Genomic DNA, 15790 nt, shown 5'->3' with positions numbered 1-15790 from the left:
TACCTGTATGTTTGAGGAATTTTAATGATGAGATTTCTGTTGTTTGAATTTGGTGCACTGCACTTTCACTGGCTGTTGTCATATCGATCCCGTTAACAGGATTTCAGCCGTAAGAAGTTTTAAACAGCACTGACCGATCCTTCCTTATCTTAAACAGCACTGACCGATCCTTCCTTATCTTACACAGCACTGACCGATCCTTCCTTATCTTAAACAGCACTGACCGATCCTTCCTTATCTTAAACAGCACTGACCGATCCTTCCTTATCTTAAACAGCACTGACCGATCCTTCCTTATCTTAAACAGCACTGACCGATCCTTCCTTATCTTAAACAGCACTGACCGATCCTTCCTTATCTTAAACAGCACTGACCGCCACAATAAGGTGAGGGATTGATTGATAAATGCCCATGTGAGAGGCTGTGTTTGTTTGTAGCGTTACAGTACCCTGTGAGAGGCTGTGTTTGTTTGTAGCGTTACAGTACCCTGTGAGAAGGCTGTGTTTGCTTGTAGCGTTACAGTACCCTGTGAGAGGCTGTGTTTGTTTGTAGTGTTACAGTACCCTGTGAGAAGGCTGTGTTTGTTTGTAGCGTTACAGTACCCTGTGAGAAGGCTGTGTTTGTTTGTAGCGTTACAGTACCCTGTGAGAGGCTGTGTTTGTTTGTAGCGTTACAGTACCCTGTGAGAGGCTGTGTTTGTTTGTAGCGTTACAGTACCCTGTGAGAAGGTTGTGTTTGTTTGTAGTGTTACAGTACCCTGTGAGAGGCTGTGTTTGTTTGTAGTGTTACAGTACCCTGTGAGAGGCTGTGTTTGTTTGTAGCGTTACAGTACCCTGTGAGAGGCTGTGTTTGTTTGTAGTGTTACAGTACCCTGTGAGAAGGCTGTGTTTGTTTGTAGCGTTACAGTACCCTGTGAGAAGGTTGTGTTTGTTTGTAGCGTTACAGTACCCTGTGAGAAGGCTGTGTTTGTTTGTAGCGTTACAGTACCCTGTGAGAGGCTGTGTTTGTTTGTAGCGTTACAGTACCCTGTGAGAAGGCTGTGTTTGTTTGTAGCGTTACAGTACCCTGTGAGAAGGCTGTGTTTGTTTGTAGCGTTACAGTACCCTGTGAGAGGCTGTGTTTGTTTGTAGCGTTACAGTACCCTGTGAGAAGGCTGTGTTTGTTTGTAGCGTTACAGTACCCTGTGAGAGGCTGTGTTTGTTTGTAGCGTTACAGTACCCTGTGAGAAGGCTGTGTTTGTTTGTAGCGTTACAGTACCCTGTGAGAAGGCTGTGTTTGTTTGTAGCGTTACAGTACCCTGTGAGAGGCTGTGTTTGCTTGTAGCGTTACAGTACCCTGTGAGAGGCTGTGTTTGTTTGTAGTGTTACAGTACCCTGTGAGAAGGCTGTGTTTGTTTGTAGCGTTACAGTACCCTGTGAGAAGGCTGTGTTTGTTTGTAGCGTTACAGTACCCTGTGAGAGGCTGTGTTTGTTTGTAGCGTTACAGTACCCTGTGAGAGGCTGTGTTTGTTTGTAGCGTTACAGTACCCTGTGAGAAGGTTGTGTTTGTTTGTAGTGTTACAGTACCCTGTGAGAGGCTGTGTTTGTTTGTAGTGTTACAGTACCCTGTGAGAGGCTGTGTTTGTTTGTAGCGTTACAGTACCCTGTGAGAGGCTGTGTTTGTTTGTAGCGTTACAGTACCCTGTGAGAGGCTGTGTTTGTTTGTAGTGTTACAGTACCCTGTGAGAGGCTGTGTTTGTTTGTAGTGTTACAGTACCCTGTGAGAAGGCTGTGTTTGTTTGTAGCGTTACAGTACCCTGTGAGAAGGTTGTGTTTGTTTGTAGCGTTACAGTACCCTGTGAGAAGGCTGTGTTTGTTTGTAGCGTTACAGTACCCTGTGAGAAGGTTGTGTTTGTTTGTAGCGTTACAGTACCCTGTGAGAAGGCTGTGTTTGTTTGTAGCGTTACAGTACCCTGTGAGAGGCTGTGTTTGTTTGTAGCGTTACAGTACCCTGTGAGAAGGCTGTGTTTGTTTGTAGCGTTACAGTACCCTGTGAGAAGGCTGTGTTTGTTTGTAGCGTTACAGTACCCTGTGAGAGGCTGTGTTTGTTTGTAGCGTTACAGTACCCTGTGAGAAGGCTGTGTTTGTTTGTAGCGTTACAGTACCCTGTGAGAGGCTGTGTTTGTTTGTAGCGTTACAGTACCCTGTGAGAAGGCTGTGTTTGTTTGTAGCGTTACAGTACCCTGTGAGAAGGCTGTGTTTGTTTGTAGCGTTACAGTACCCTGTGAGAGGCTGTGTTTGTTTGTAGCGTTACAGTACCCTGTGAGAGGCTGTGTTTGTTTGTAGCGTTACAGTACCCTGTGAGGGGCTGTGTTTGTTTGTAGCGTTACAGTACCCTGTGAGAAGGCTGTGTTTGTTTGTAGCGTTACAGTACCCTGTGAGAGGCTGTGTTTGTTTGTAGCGTTACAGTACCCTGTGAGAAGGCTGTGTTTGTTTGTAGCGTTACAGTACCCTGTGAGAAGGCTGTGTTTGTTTGTAGCGTTACAGTACCCTGTGAGAGGCTGTGTTTGTTTGTAGCGTTACAGTACCCTGTGAGAAGGCTGTGTTTGTTTGTAGCGTTACAGTACCCTGTGAGAGGCTGTGTTTGTTTGTAGCGTTACAGTACCCTGTGAGAAGGCTGTGTTTGTTTGTAGCGTTACAGTACCCTGTGAGAAGGCTGTGTTTGTTTGTAGCGTTACAGTACCCTGTGAGAAGGCTGTGTTTGTTTGTAGCGTTACAGTACCCTGTGAGAAGGCTGTGTTTGTTTGTAGCGTTACAGTACCCTGTGAGAAGGCTGTGTTTGTTTGTAGCGTTACAGTACCCTGTGAGAAGGCTGTGTTTGTTTGTAGCGTTACAGTACCCTGTGAGAAGGCTGTGTTTGTTTGTAGCGTTACAGTACCCTGTGAGAAGGCTGTGTTTGTTTGTAGCGTTACAGTACCCTGTGAGAAGGCTGTGTTTGTTTGTAGCGTTACAGTACCCTGTGAGAAGGCTGTGTTTGTTTGTAGCGTTACAGTACCCTGTGAGAAGGCTGTGTTTGTTTGTAGCGTTACAGTACCCTGTGAGAGGCTGTGTTTGTTTGTAGCGTTACAGTACCCTGTGAGAGGCTGTGTTTGTTTGTAGTGTTACAGTACCCTGTGAGAAGGCTGTGTTTGTTTGTAGCGTTACAGTACCCTGTGAGAGGCTGTGTTTGTTTGTAGCGTTACAGTACCCTGTGAGAGGCTGTGTTTGTTTGTAGCGTTACAGTACCCTGTGAGAAGGCTGTGTTTGTTTGTAGCGTTACAGTACCCAGTGAGAAGGCTGTGTTTGTTTGTAGCGTTACAGTACCCTGTGAGAAGGCTGTGTTTGTTTGTAGTGTTACAGTACCCTGTGAGAAGGCTGTGTTTGTTTGTAGCGTTACAGTACCCTGTGAGAGGCTGTGTTTGTTTGTAGCGTTACAGTACCCTGTGAGAGGCTGTGTTTGTTTGTAGCGTTACAGTACCCTGTGAGAAGGCTGTGTTTGTTTGTAGCGTTACAGTACCCTGTGAGAAGGCTGTGTTTGTTTGTAGCGTTACAGTACCCTGTGAGAAGGCTGTGTTTGTTTGTAGCGTTACAGTACCCTGTGAGAAGGCTGTGTTTGTTTGTAGCGTTACAGTACCCTGTGAGAAGGCTGTGTTTGTTTGTAGCGTTACAGTACCCTGTGAGAAGGCTGTGTCGCTCTCCTGTCCGAAGCCCATGGATCCGTCAGACAGCCACAAAGTTCTCTTAGACAGCAGCAACATCTGAGTGTTCAGACTGAACTCAGCCGCAACCGGGTCACTCACCTGGGATAGGACACACACAATACAAGGTTTTACCATCTTAGTATAGGACAACACATACCATTCAGTTACCATCAGAGAACACAGACCAATCACAGTGCTACCATCATACAAACACCCCTCAAGCGGTTTCCCACTAGAGTACATCTCTGTGTGCACTCAAAGATTGTCATCTCACAGACACTTTAATGATATGATATTGTTGCTCACTCTTAGAAAAAGGGTTCCAAAAGGGTACTTTGGCTGTCCTCGTAGGAAAACCCTTTTTGATTCCAGGTGGAAGCCTTTTTGGTTCCAGGTAGAGCCCTTCTGGGTTCCATGTAGAACCCTTTCTACAGAAGGTTCTACATGGAATCCAAAAGGGTTCTACCTGCAAGCAAAAATGGTTATTCAAAGGGTTCTCCTATGGGGACAGCCGAAGGACCCTTTAGGGTACTAAAATAGCACCTTTTTTTCTAAGTGTGTAGTTATCCTAGGGTGATCTGACCTGCTGGAAGCGTATGTCCAGGTCGAAGGTGACAGGTTCTCTGGGGTTACAGACAGGAGGCAGGGAGTACTCCAGACTGGGAGGAGAGGTACAGGGCAGCAGCTTCACTGTGTAGGTACCTGAGTAGTCACGCACCTGGGAGACAGGGAGGAATAAGACACTTATTTACACCAGATACACCAGTGCCGATAACACACTACGACTCAAGAAGGAAATCATGTAAATGGCATAAGGGCTTGTTAGTAAGCATTTCACGGTAAGGTTGTTGTTGTTGTATTCGGCCCAATGTGACAAATAAAAAATTTATTTTATTTGATTTTCGATTTGATACTCCCAAGTCTTTACACTTATGACACAGAGTTAGCAGATAAAGAAATAAAGATGATATGAAATATATTGATAACCCAGTATTAAAGATGGAAGAAAAGATGCTGTCCTCACAGCAAAGTCTGATGTAAAGGTCCACTGCTGCATGGGCTGGTTGTAGGTGGGCTCGCTCCTCACCAGGCTGAGGTTAAAGGTCACCCCAGGGTGGTCCGCACACATCACCATGGATGACAGAGAGGAAGCTGGATACAGACACAGGTAAGGCTAATACAGAACTAAAGAGGAATATGTACAGTATCAAGCGTGTCAGAGTAGAAGTGCTGACTTAGGATCAGTTTTGTCTTTTACCTCAAAATGAATAAGATTGCATGGACGGGGGGACGTGATCCTAGATCAGCACTCATACTCTGAGACACTTGATACATACGGGCCCTGGGCTACTTGTTTAAGACCGTGGATATACTGTATGAAAAGAGTAGATAATGTGAACATACCAGAGTGTGATATGACAAATAGTCCTCTGAATCGAGCCTCTGTTCTGAAGTTGACCACCAGACGACCCTGTTTGTTGATACGCATACTGGTGGGGTACAGGGCTCCTACAGAATATAGCCAGTCAGTCTCCCTGTCACACTGAACTAACACATCCCACTGAGGAAGGTGCGGTGAAGGGCACCTGCAGAATGTAACCCATCGTTCTCACTGTCACACCAAGCTAACACATCCTTATTAATAGCTGTAGAAGCAATAACATAACCATATCATCTGTGGTCAAAGTACACCAGACAGTGTTGTATTTGTTTGTTTTTGCCTCATTCTGTAAATACTGAAATGACTTTTGAATATATTTAATTTGATGTGAGACTTGCCTTGTAGCTCAGCCTCAGGAGGGCTGCCGATGCCGTCCCGCCACAAGATGGCAGTGTCGTATACGAAGGTGAGTCGTAGCTCAGATTGCAGGTCAAAATGCTGCCAGCCCCCTGCCCCAACCGGGGAGTGGAACACATAGGAGACGTGGAGGGGCACCCGGAGGGTCACATAGGACTGGACCAGGTTCAACACCTAGAGAGAGACATACATCAAATCAAGCCATATTTAACATGCATTTTAACATCAATACACTTTACAACAACTGTACAGTAATACAGAATACTAGCAATAGTAGGTTCAACTCCAACAGAGAGACAGGAGAAAGAGGGAGAACTAAAGAGAGAGAAATAGAGAGGGGGGAGAGAGAAAGATAGTGAAATAAAAAGAGAAATAAAGAGAGAGAAATAGAGAGAGGGGGAGAGAGAAAGATAGTGAAATAAAAAGAAACTAAAGAGAGAGAAATAGAGAGAGGGAAGAGAGAAAGATAGTGAAATAAAAAGAGAAATAAAGAGAGAGAAATAGAGAGAGGGGAGAGAGAAAGATAGTGAAATAAAAAGAGAACTAAAGAGAGAGAAATAGAGAGAGGGGAGAGAGAAAGATAGTGAAATAAAAAGAGAAATAAAGAGAGAGAAATAGAGAGAGGGGAGAAGAGAGAAAGATAGTGAAATAAAAGAGAACTAAAGAGAGAGAAATAGAGAGAGGGGAGAGAGAAAGATAGTGAAATAAAAAGAGAAATAAAGAGAGAGAAATAGAGAGAGGGGAGAGAGAAAGATAGTGAAATAAAAAGAGAAATAAAGAGAGAGAAATAGAGAGAGGGGAGAGAGAAAGATAGTGAAATAAAAAGAGAAATAAAGAGAGAGAAATAGAGAGAGGGGTTTAAAGATAGTGAAATAAAAAGAGAAATAAAGAGAGAGAAATAGAGAGAGGGGAGAGAGAAAGATAGTGAAATAAAAAGAGAACTAAAGAGAGAGAAATAGAGAGAGGGAGAGAGAAAGATAGTGAAATAAAAAGAGAAATAAAGAGAGAGAAATAGAGAGAGGGGAGAAGAGAGAAAGATAGTGAAATAAAAAGAGAACTAAAGAGAGAGAAATAGAGAGAGGGGAGAGAGAAAGATAGTGAAATAAAAAGAGAACTAAAGAGAGAGAAATAGAGAGAGGGGGAAGAGAGAAAGATAGTGAAATAAAAAGAGAAATATAGGGAGAGAAATAGAGAGAGGGGAGAAGAGAGAAAGATAGTGAAATAAAAAGAGAACTAAAGAGAGAGAAATAGAGAGAGGGGAGAAGAGAGAAAGATAGTGAAATAAAAAGAGAACTAAAGAGAGAGAAATAGAGAGAGGGGAGAAGAGAGAAAGATAGTGAAATAAAAAGAGAAATATAGAGAGAGAAATAGAGAGAGGGGAGAAGAGAGAAAGATAGTGAAATAAAAAGAGAAATATAGAGAGAGAAATAGAGAGGGGAGAAGAGAGAAAGATAGTGAAATAAAAAGAGAAATATAGAGAGAGAAATAGAGAGAGGGGGAAGAGAGAAAGATAGTGAAATAAAAAGAGAAATATAGAGAGAGAAATAGAGAGAGGGAGAAGAGAGAAAGATAGTGAAATAAAAAGAGAAATAAAGAGAGAGAAATAGAGAGAGGGGGAAGAGAGAAAGATAGTGAAATAAAAAGAGAAATAAAGAGAGAGAAATAGAGAGAGGGGAGAGAAAAGATAGTGAAATAAAAAGAGAAATAAAGAGAGAGAAATAGAGAGAGGGGGGAGAAAGATAGTGAAATAAAAAGAGAAATAAAGAGAGAGAAATAGAGAGAGGGGGAAGAGAGAAAGATAGTGAAATAAAAAGAGAAATAAAGAGAGAGAAATAGAGAGAGGGGGAAGAGAGAAAGATAGTGAAATAAAAAGAGAAATAAAGAGAGAGAAATAGAGAGAGGGGAGAAGAGAGAAAGAGATAGTGAAATAAAAAGAGAAATAAAGAGAGAGAAATAGAGAGAGGGGGAAGAGAGAAAGATAGTGAAATAAAAAGAGAAATATAGGGAGAGAAATAGAGAGAGGGGAGAAGAGAGAAAGATAGTGAAATAAAAAGAGAAATAAAGAGAGAGAAATAGAGAGAGGGAGAAGAGAGAAAGATAGTGAAATAAAAAGAGAAATAAAGAGAGAGAAATAGAGAGAGGGAGAGAGAAAGATAGTGAAATAAAAAGAGAAATAAAGAGAGAGAAATAGAGAGAGGGGGAGAGAGAAAGATAGTGAAATAAAAAGAGAAATATAGGGAGAGAAATAGAGAGAGGGGAGAAGAGAGAAAGATAGTGAAATAAAAAGAGAAATAAAGAGAGAGAAATAGAGAGAGGGGAGAAGAGAGAAAGATAGTGAAATAAAAAGAGAAATATAGGGAGAGAAATAGAGAGAGGGGAGAAGAGAGAAAGATAGTGAAATAAAAAGAGAAATAAAGAGAGAGAAATAGAGAGAGGGGAGAGAGAAAGATAGTGAAATAAAAAGAGAAATAAAGAGAGAGAAATAGAGAGAGGGGGAGAGAGAAAGATAGTGAAATAAAAAGAGAAATAAAGAGAGAGAAATAGAGAGAGGGGGAAGAGAGAAAGATAGTGAAATAAAAAGAGAAATATAGAGAGAGAAATAGAGAGAGGGGAGAAGAGAGAAAGATAGTGAAATAAAAAGAGAAATATAGAGAGAGAAATAGAGAGAGGGGAGAAGAGAGAAAGATAGTGAAATAAAAAGAGAAATATAGAGAGAGAAATAGAGAGAGGGGGAAGAGAGAAAGATAGTGAAATAAAAAGAGAAATATAGAGAGAGAAATAGAGAGAGGGGAGAAGAGAGAAAGATAGTGAAATAAAAAGAGAAATAAAGAGAGAGAAATAGAGAGGGGGAAGAGAGAAAGATAGTGAAATAAAAAGAGAAATAAAGAGAGAGAAAGAGAGAGGGAGAGAGAAAGATAAGATAGTGAAATAAAAAGAGAAATAAAGAGAGAGAAATAGAGAGAGGGGGAGAGAAAGATAGTGAAATAAAAAGAGAAATAAAGAGAGAGAAATAGAGAGAGGGGGAAGAGAGAAAGATAGTGAAATAAAAAGAGAAATAAAGAGAGAGAAATAGAGAGAGGGGGAAGAGAGAAAGATAGTGAAATAAAAAGAGAAATAAAGAGAGAGAAATAGAGAGAGGGGAGAAGAGAGAAAGATAGTGAAATAAAAAGAGAAATAAAGAGAGAGAAATAGAGAGAGGGGGAAGAGAGAAAGATAGTGAAATAAAAAGAGAAATATAGGGAGAGAAATAGAGAGAGGGGAGAAGAGAGAAAGATAGTGAAATAAAAAGAGAAATAAAGAGAGAGAAATAGAGAGAGGGAGAAGAGAGAAAGATAGTGAAATAAAAAGAGAAATAAAGAGAGAGAAATAGAGAGAGGGGAGAGAGAAAGATAGTGAAATAAAAAGAGAAATAAAGAGAGAGAAATAGAGAGAGGGGGAGAGAGAAAGATAGTGAAATAAAAAGAGAAATATAGGGAGAGAAATAGAGAGAGGGGAGAAGAGAGAAAGATAGTGAAATAAAAAGAGAAATAAAGAGAGAGAAATAGAGAGAGGGGAGAAGAGAGAAAGATAGTGAAATAAAAAGAGAAATATAGGGAGAGAAATAGAGAGAGGGGAGAAGAGAGAAAGATAGTGAAATAAAAAGAGAAATAAAGAGAGAGAAATAGAGAGAGGGGAGAGAGAAAGATAGTGAAATAAAAAGAGAAATAAAGAGAGAGAAATAGAGAGAGGGGGAGAGAGAAAGATAGTGAAATAAAAAGAGAAATAAAGAGAGAGAAATAGAGAGAGGGGGAAGAGAGAAAGATAGTGAAATAAAAAGAGAAATAAAGAGAGAGAAATAGAGAGAGGGGAGAGAGAAAGATAGTGAAATAAAAAGAGAAATATAGGGAGAGAAATAGAGAGAGGGGAGAAGAGAGAAAGATAGTGAAATAAAAAGAGAAATATAGGGAGAGAAATAGAGAGAGGGGAGAAGAGAGAAAGATAGTGAAATAAAAAGAGAAATATAGGGAGAGAAATAGAGAGAGGGGAGAAGAGAGAAAGATAGTGAAATAAAAAGAGAAATAAAGAGAGAGAAATAGAGAGAGGGAGAGAGAAAGATAGTGAAATAAAAAGAGAACTAAAGAGAGAGAAATAGAGAGAGGGGGAGAGAGAAAGATAGTGAAATAAAAAGAGAAATAAAGAGAGAGAAATAGAGAGAGGGAGAGAGAAAGATAGTGAAATAAAAAGAGAAATAAAGAGAGAGAAATAGAGAGAGGGGAGAGAGAAAGATAGTGAAATAAAAAGAGAACTAAAGAGAGAGAAATAGAGAGAAGGGGGAGAGAGAAAGATAGTGAAATAAAAAGAGAACTAAAGAGAGAGAAATAGAGAGAGGGGGAGAAAAGATAGTGAAATAAAAAGAGAACTAAAGAGAGAGAAATAGAGAGAGGGGGAGAGAGAAAGATAGTGAAATAAAAAGAGAAATAAAGAGAGAGAAATAGAGAGGGGGGGAGAGAGAAAGATAGTGAAATAAAAAGAGAAATAAAGAGAGAGAAATAGAGAGGGGGAGAGAGAGAAAGATAGTGAAATAAAAAGAGAACTAAAGAGAGAGAAATAGAGAGGGGGGAGAGAGAGAAATAAAGAGAGAGAAATAGAGAGGGGAGAGAGAGAAAGATAGTGAAATAAAAAGAGAAATAAAGAGAGAGAAATAGAGAGGGGGAGAGAGAAAGATAGTGAAATAAAAAGAGAAATAAAGAGAGAGAAATAGAGAGAGGGAGAAGAGAGAAAGATAGTGAAATAAAAAGAGAACTAAAGAGAGAGAAATAGAGAGAGGGGAGAAGAGAGAAAGATAGTGAAATAAAAAGAGAACTAAAGAGAGAGAAAATAGAGAGAGGGGAGAAGAGAGAAAGATAGTGAAATAAAAAGAGAAATATAGAGAGAGAAATAGAGAGAGGGGAGAAGAGAGAAAGATAGTGAAATAAAAAGAGAAATATAGAGAGAGAAATAGAGAGAGGGGGAAGAGAGAAAGATAGTGAAATAAAAAGAGAACTAAAGAGAGAGAAATAGAGAGAGGGGAGAAGAGAGAAAGATAGTGAAATAAAAAGAGAAATAAAGAGAGAGAAATAGAGAGAGGGGGGAAGAGAGAAAGATAGTGAAATAAAAAGAGAAATAAAGAGAGAGAAATAGAGAGAGGGGAGAAGAGAGAAAGATAGTGAAATAAAAAGAGAAATAAAGAGAGAGAAATAGAGAGAGGGAGAGAAAAGATAGTGAAATAAAAAGAGAAATAAAGAGAGAGAAATAGAGAGAGGGAGAGAGAAAGATAGTGAAATAAAAAGAGAACTAAAGAGAGAGAAATAGAGAGAGGGGGAAGAGAGAAAGATAGCAAAATAAAAAGAGAAATAAAGAGAGAGAAATAGAGAGAGGGGAGAGAGAAAGATAGTGAAATAAAAAGAGAAATATAGAGAGAGAAATAGAGAGGGGGAAGAGAGAAAGATAGTGAAATAAAAGAGAACTAAAGAGAGAGAAATAGAGAGAGGGGAGAAGAGAGAAAGATAGCAAAATAAAAAGAGAAATAAAGAGAGAGAAATAGAGAGGGGGAGAGAGAAAGATAGCAAAATAAAAAGAGAACTAAAGAGAGAAAATAGAGAGAGGGGGAGAGAGAAAGATAGTGAAATAAAAAGAGAAATAAAGAGAGAGAAATAGAGAGAGGGGAGAAGAGAGAAAGATAGTGAAATAAAAAGAGAAATAAAGAGAGAGAAATAGAGAGGGGGGAGAGAGAAAGATAGTGAAATAAAAAGAGAAATAAAGAGAGAGAAATAGAGAGAGGGGGGAGAGAGAAAGATAGTGAAATAAAAAGAGAAATAAAGAGAGAGAAATAGAGAGGGGAGAGAGAGAAAGATAGTGAAATAAAAAGAGAACTAAAGAGAGAGAAATTGTCACGCCCTGGCCTTAGTTATCTTTGTTTTCTTTATTATTTTGTTTAGGTCAGGGTGTGACATGGGGGATTTGTGTGTTTTGTCTGGTCTAGAGTTTTTTTGTATGTTTATGGGGGCTGTTTCCTTTCTAGGTAGTTTGTATTTCTATGGTTGCCTAGATTGGTTCTCAATTAGAGGCAGCTGTCTATCGTTGTCTCTGATTGGGAACCATATTTAGGCAGCCATATTCTATGGGTACTTTGTGGGTGGTTGTCATCTGTCTTTGTGTCATTGCACCAGATAGGACTGTTTCGGTTTTCACATTTGTTGTTTTGTATTTTGTAGTGTTCTTGTTTATCGTCTATAGTAAACATGTTGAACACTAACCACGCAGCATTTTGGTCCTCCTCTCCTTCAGCGGAAGAACCATTACAGAACCACCCACCACAACCAAGCAGCGTGGCAACGGGCAGGAGCAGGAAAGGCTGCGATGTCAGGATTTCTGGACATGGGAGCAGAATCTGGACTATACAACTTGGGAAGAGAGACAGGTGGGCGGTCGACCCAGGGAGAGTGCCGGAGCCCGCCTGGGATTCGCTGGAGCAGTGCGAGGAGGGTTACAGGAGAATGGAGTTGGCGAAACGAGCACGGCGGCGCGGTAGGAAGCCCGAGAGGCAGCCACAAAAACTTTTTGGGGAGGGCACACAGGGAGTATGGCAAAGCCAGGTAGGAGACCTGCGCCAACTTCCTGTGCTTACTGGAGAGCGAGAGAGACCAGGCAGGCACCGTGTTATGCTGTGGAGCACATGGTGTCTCCAGTGCGGGTGCATAGCCCGGTGCGGTACATTCCCGCTAGAGTGGGCATCGAGCCCGGTAAGGTTGGGAGGCTCGGTGCTCAAGAGCTCCAGTGCGCCTGCACGGTCCGGTCTATCCAGTGCCACCTACACCCACCAGCCCTCCGGTGGCAGCCCCCCGCACCAGGCTTCCTGTGCGTGTCCAGGGCCCAGTACTCCCTGTTCCTCCTCCCCGCACTCACCCTGAGGTGCGTGTCCTCGGCCCAGTACCACCAGTGCCGGCACCACGCACCAGGCCTACAGTGCGCCTCGCCTGTCCAGAGCTGCTAGAGTCTCCCGCCTGTCCAGAGCTGCTAGAGTCTCCCGCCTGTCCAGAGCTGCTAGAGTCTCCCGCCTGTCCAGAGCTGCTAGAGTCTCCCGCCTGTCCAGAGCTGCTAGAGTCTCCCACTTGTCCAGAGCTGCTAGGGTCTCCCGCCTGTCCAGAGCCGCCAGAGTCTCATGTCTGTCCTGAGCCGCCAGAGCCGCCAGTCTGCAAGGAGCCGCCAGTCAGCCAGGATCCGCCAGAGCCACCAGTCAGCCAGGGCCGCCAGGATCCGCCAGAGCCGCCAGGATCCGCCAGAGCCGCCACTCTAGCCAGGATCCGCCAGTCAGCCAGGATCCGCCAGAGCCGCCAGGATCCGCCAGTCAGCCAGGATTCGCCAGTCAGCCAGGATCCGCCAGAGCTGTCAGTCAGCCAGGATCCGCAAGATCCGCCAGTCAGCCAAGATCCGCCAGAGCCGCCAGGAGCCGCCAGAGCCGTCAGTCAGCCAGGAGCCACCAGAGCCGTCAGTCAGCCAGGAGCTGCCAGAGCCGTCAACCAGCCTGAGCTACCTCTCAGTCCTGGGCTGCCCCCCAGTCCTGGGCTGCCCCTCAGTCCGGCGGAGTTTGTTTAGTGAAGTGGGTCCCTTTAGTAGGGTTGCCAATCCTAGGTCGGCGGCGAGGGTCGCCGTTCCTAGGAAGAGACTAAAGCGGAAAAAGACTATGGTGGAGTGGGGTCCACGTCCCGCGCCAGAGCCGCCACCGTGGACAGATTTAGGTGTGCGGCCGGGAGTCCGCACCTTTGGGGGGGGGTACTGTCACACCCTGGCCTTAAGTTATCTTTGTTTTATTTATTATTTTGGTTAGGTCAGGGTGTGACATGGGGGATTTATGTGTTTTGGCTGTTTTTTGTTGTTGTTTGTATGTTTATGGGGCTGTTTCCTTTCTAGGTAGTTTGTAGGTCTATGGAGAGGAGAAGGAGGAGAAAATAGAGAGAGAGAGCAAGAGAGAGAGAGAGAATAAAGAGGAGAAAAGTGAGAGAGAGAGAGCGAGAGAGAGAGAATGGCAAGGAGAAAAGTGAGAGAGAGAGCGAGAGAGAGAGAGAGCGAGAAAGAAAGAGAATGAAGAGGAGAAAAGTGAGAGAGAGAGAGAGAGAGAGCGAGAGAGAATGAAGAGGAGAAAAGTGAGAGAGCGAGAGAGAGAATGGAGAGGAGAAAAGTGAGAGAGAGAGAGAGAGAGAGAGAGAGGAGAGAGAAGGAAAGGGGAGAGAGAGTTAGAGTTAAGATAACTGGTAGAACCCAGAGAGAGTTAGAGTTAAGAGAACTGGTAGAACCCAGAGAGCTGAGGCAGATGATTTGCTGTATGACCCTGGCACTGTCTGCTGAGACCTAATGGATTCCTGTGGTCTGATAAGCTGGGGACAAAGCCTCTCACCATGACACACAGACACAGAGAGACAGAGTCAGTCCCAGCACGGTGAGAGGCCAGCCTGGGGCCCCAAACTCAGTGTGACTCAGTCTCTCTGTAGCCCGCAACCTCTCTACTCAGCCCCCCCAGCTTCCCAGTCAGTCGGTCGGCCCCTTAAGGGCCAATCATGTCAGAGAGAACACAGGGGCACAAATAATGATCCTCTAGACTAGAGCTGTTGTTGAGTCTTTATGTTTGTTCCGCCTGGCCACACTGATTGAAGCTTACAGTACAACTCACCTGTAACACAGCTCATATGGATGTGACACATTTAGTCGCTGCAGTAGGGGTATAGGGTTTCTGGGTGAATAGAGGCATGTCTATAGTACCTGGCGGGGTCGCATTCTCTTTGTTAGTTATGGATCTTACTTAAAACAACACAGTGATACTTAAAACAGTCTGTTATCACATGGCTGCCAGCGACTAGAAACAGCACATCAAACCTGCAGATAGGAGGGACATTGACAAAGGTAAACCAATGTTGGTAAATGGTACTAAGGCAGACCCTGACATTCAGGATTACTAAGTGGTAATCAACTCCAACCTCTCCCACAAAGCTCTGTCTTCTCCGAATATGAACTTCTTTCAGTTTCAGGGTAAACAAAGGGGCTGACGCTGGATTGGAACCTGCCAGAAGGAAAGTCATAAAGTGTGGAGGAGGTTTACTTTAGAAGAGAATGATGATGACAGCCTCCATAAAATATCATTATCTTATACTTCCTATGTATCATAACTCAGTCACATCTTCTTCCATTTACAGTCTCATTTATCTTGCAAAATGAATTTCACTTTACATAGAATTTAGTGATATTCCATGGAGTTGGTGTCTTTTCAACCAAACATTATGAATAACCTTAAATTGGATAAGCAGTTAGCCTCTCGTAAATTCTACACACACTGTTGATTTACCATGCCCTTTGCTCTCTCTCTCTCTGCAGGCATCTCTCTCTCTCTCTCTGCAGGCATCTCTCTCTCTTTCTCTCTCTCTGCATCTCTCTCTCTCTCTTTCTCTCTGCAGGCATCTCTCTCTCTCTCTCTGCAGGCATCTCTCTCTCTCTCTCTGCAGGCATCTCTCTCTGCAGGCATCTCTCTCTCTCTCTCTGCAGGCATCTCTCTCTGCAGGCATCTCTTCTCTCTCTGCAGGCATCTCTCTCTCTCTCTCTGCAGGCATCTCTCTCTCTCTCTCTGCAGGCATCTCTTCTTTCTGCAGGCATCTCTTCTCTCTGCAGGCATCTCTTTATGACCGCAGCCCACTTAATTAAGTGTTAGTGAACTAATAGACTGACTGGGATTTAACTACACTGAAGTGACTGGAGGTTTCTAAGGGAAATCTACATGACAGGAGCACTGAAGCATGTGACCAGGGTTTAAGATCTCCACTCAGGGAGGGTTAGGGAGGGAGGGAAGTAGGGAGGGAGTTTAAGGGAGAGTTTAAGACCTGTAAGAGCAGTCCCTCCCTCAACGCAGCAGCAGCTGTTTAAAGAGCACAGTACAGAAAAGAGCAGAAGGTTTTAATGCTGTGAATGCTGGAGAAGGCATTTTGACAAGATAAGTAGTAGGCCACATGAGGAGTTGTGGGAATCCATAAAGCACTGTGTTTGGTTAGTTATTAGTGGTGAGGTTAACATGGGGTTTAGAAGAACATTGTCTGAGAGGGGCATCTCAGGAGGTAGCTAACAGATAAGTGGCTGTAAAGGATTGTGTCTGTGAAAAGGAAAATTACAAGAACTGTTATAGGAAAGAACTGGAGGACAAATACTGAGCAAGTATATTTCTCTTCCAAAGAAATCACCATAACATCTCTTCCCAAGAAATCACCATAACATGT

The 15790-nt window shown here is 43.0% G+C and overlaps 1 protein-coding gene across 1 annotated transcript in view; it reads right to left on the bottom strand.

Annotated features, from left to right (window-relative positions):
- Nucleotides 1-15790, bottom strand: part of LOC112234722 (FRAS1-related extracellular matrix protein 2-like) — a 93899-nt gene that overhangs the window by 7815 nt on the left and 70294 nt on the right. The window contains exons 19-23 of the mRNA XM_042297347.1: nt 5498-5690; nt 5123-5227; nt 4743-4870; nt 4302-4436; nt 3691-3817 (exon numbers count right to left, since the gene is read on the bottom strand). Of these exons, the coding sequence (XP_042153281.1) occupies nt 3691-3817; nt 4302-4436; nt 4743-4870; nt 5123-5227; nt 5498-5690 (688 nt within the window). The remainder of the gene's footprint in view (nt 1-3690; nt 3818-4301; nt 4437-4742; nt 4871-5122; nt 5228-5497; nt 5691-15790) is intronic.

This window comes from Oncorhynchus tshawytscha, linkage group LG14, assembly GCF_018296145.1.
Source record: "Oncorhynchus tshawytscha isolate Ot180627B linkage group LG14, Otsh_v2.0, whole genome shotgun sequence".
NCBI classification, from domain to species: Eukaryota; Metazoa; Chordata; class Actinopteri; order Salmoniformes; family Salmonidae; genus Oncorhynchus; species Oncorhynchus tshawytscha.
Note: the sequence above shows the minus strand (reverse complement) of the source record. Positions and strands in the feature narration are given on the sequence as shown.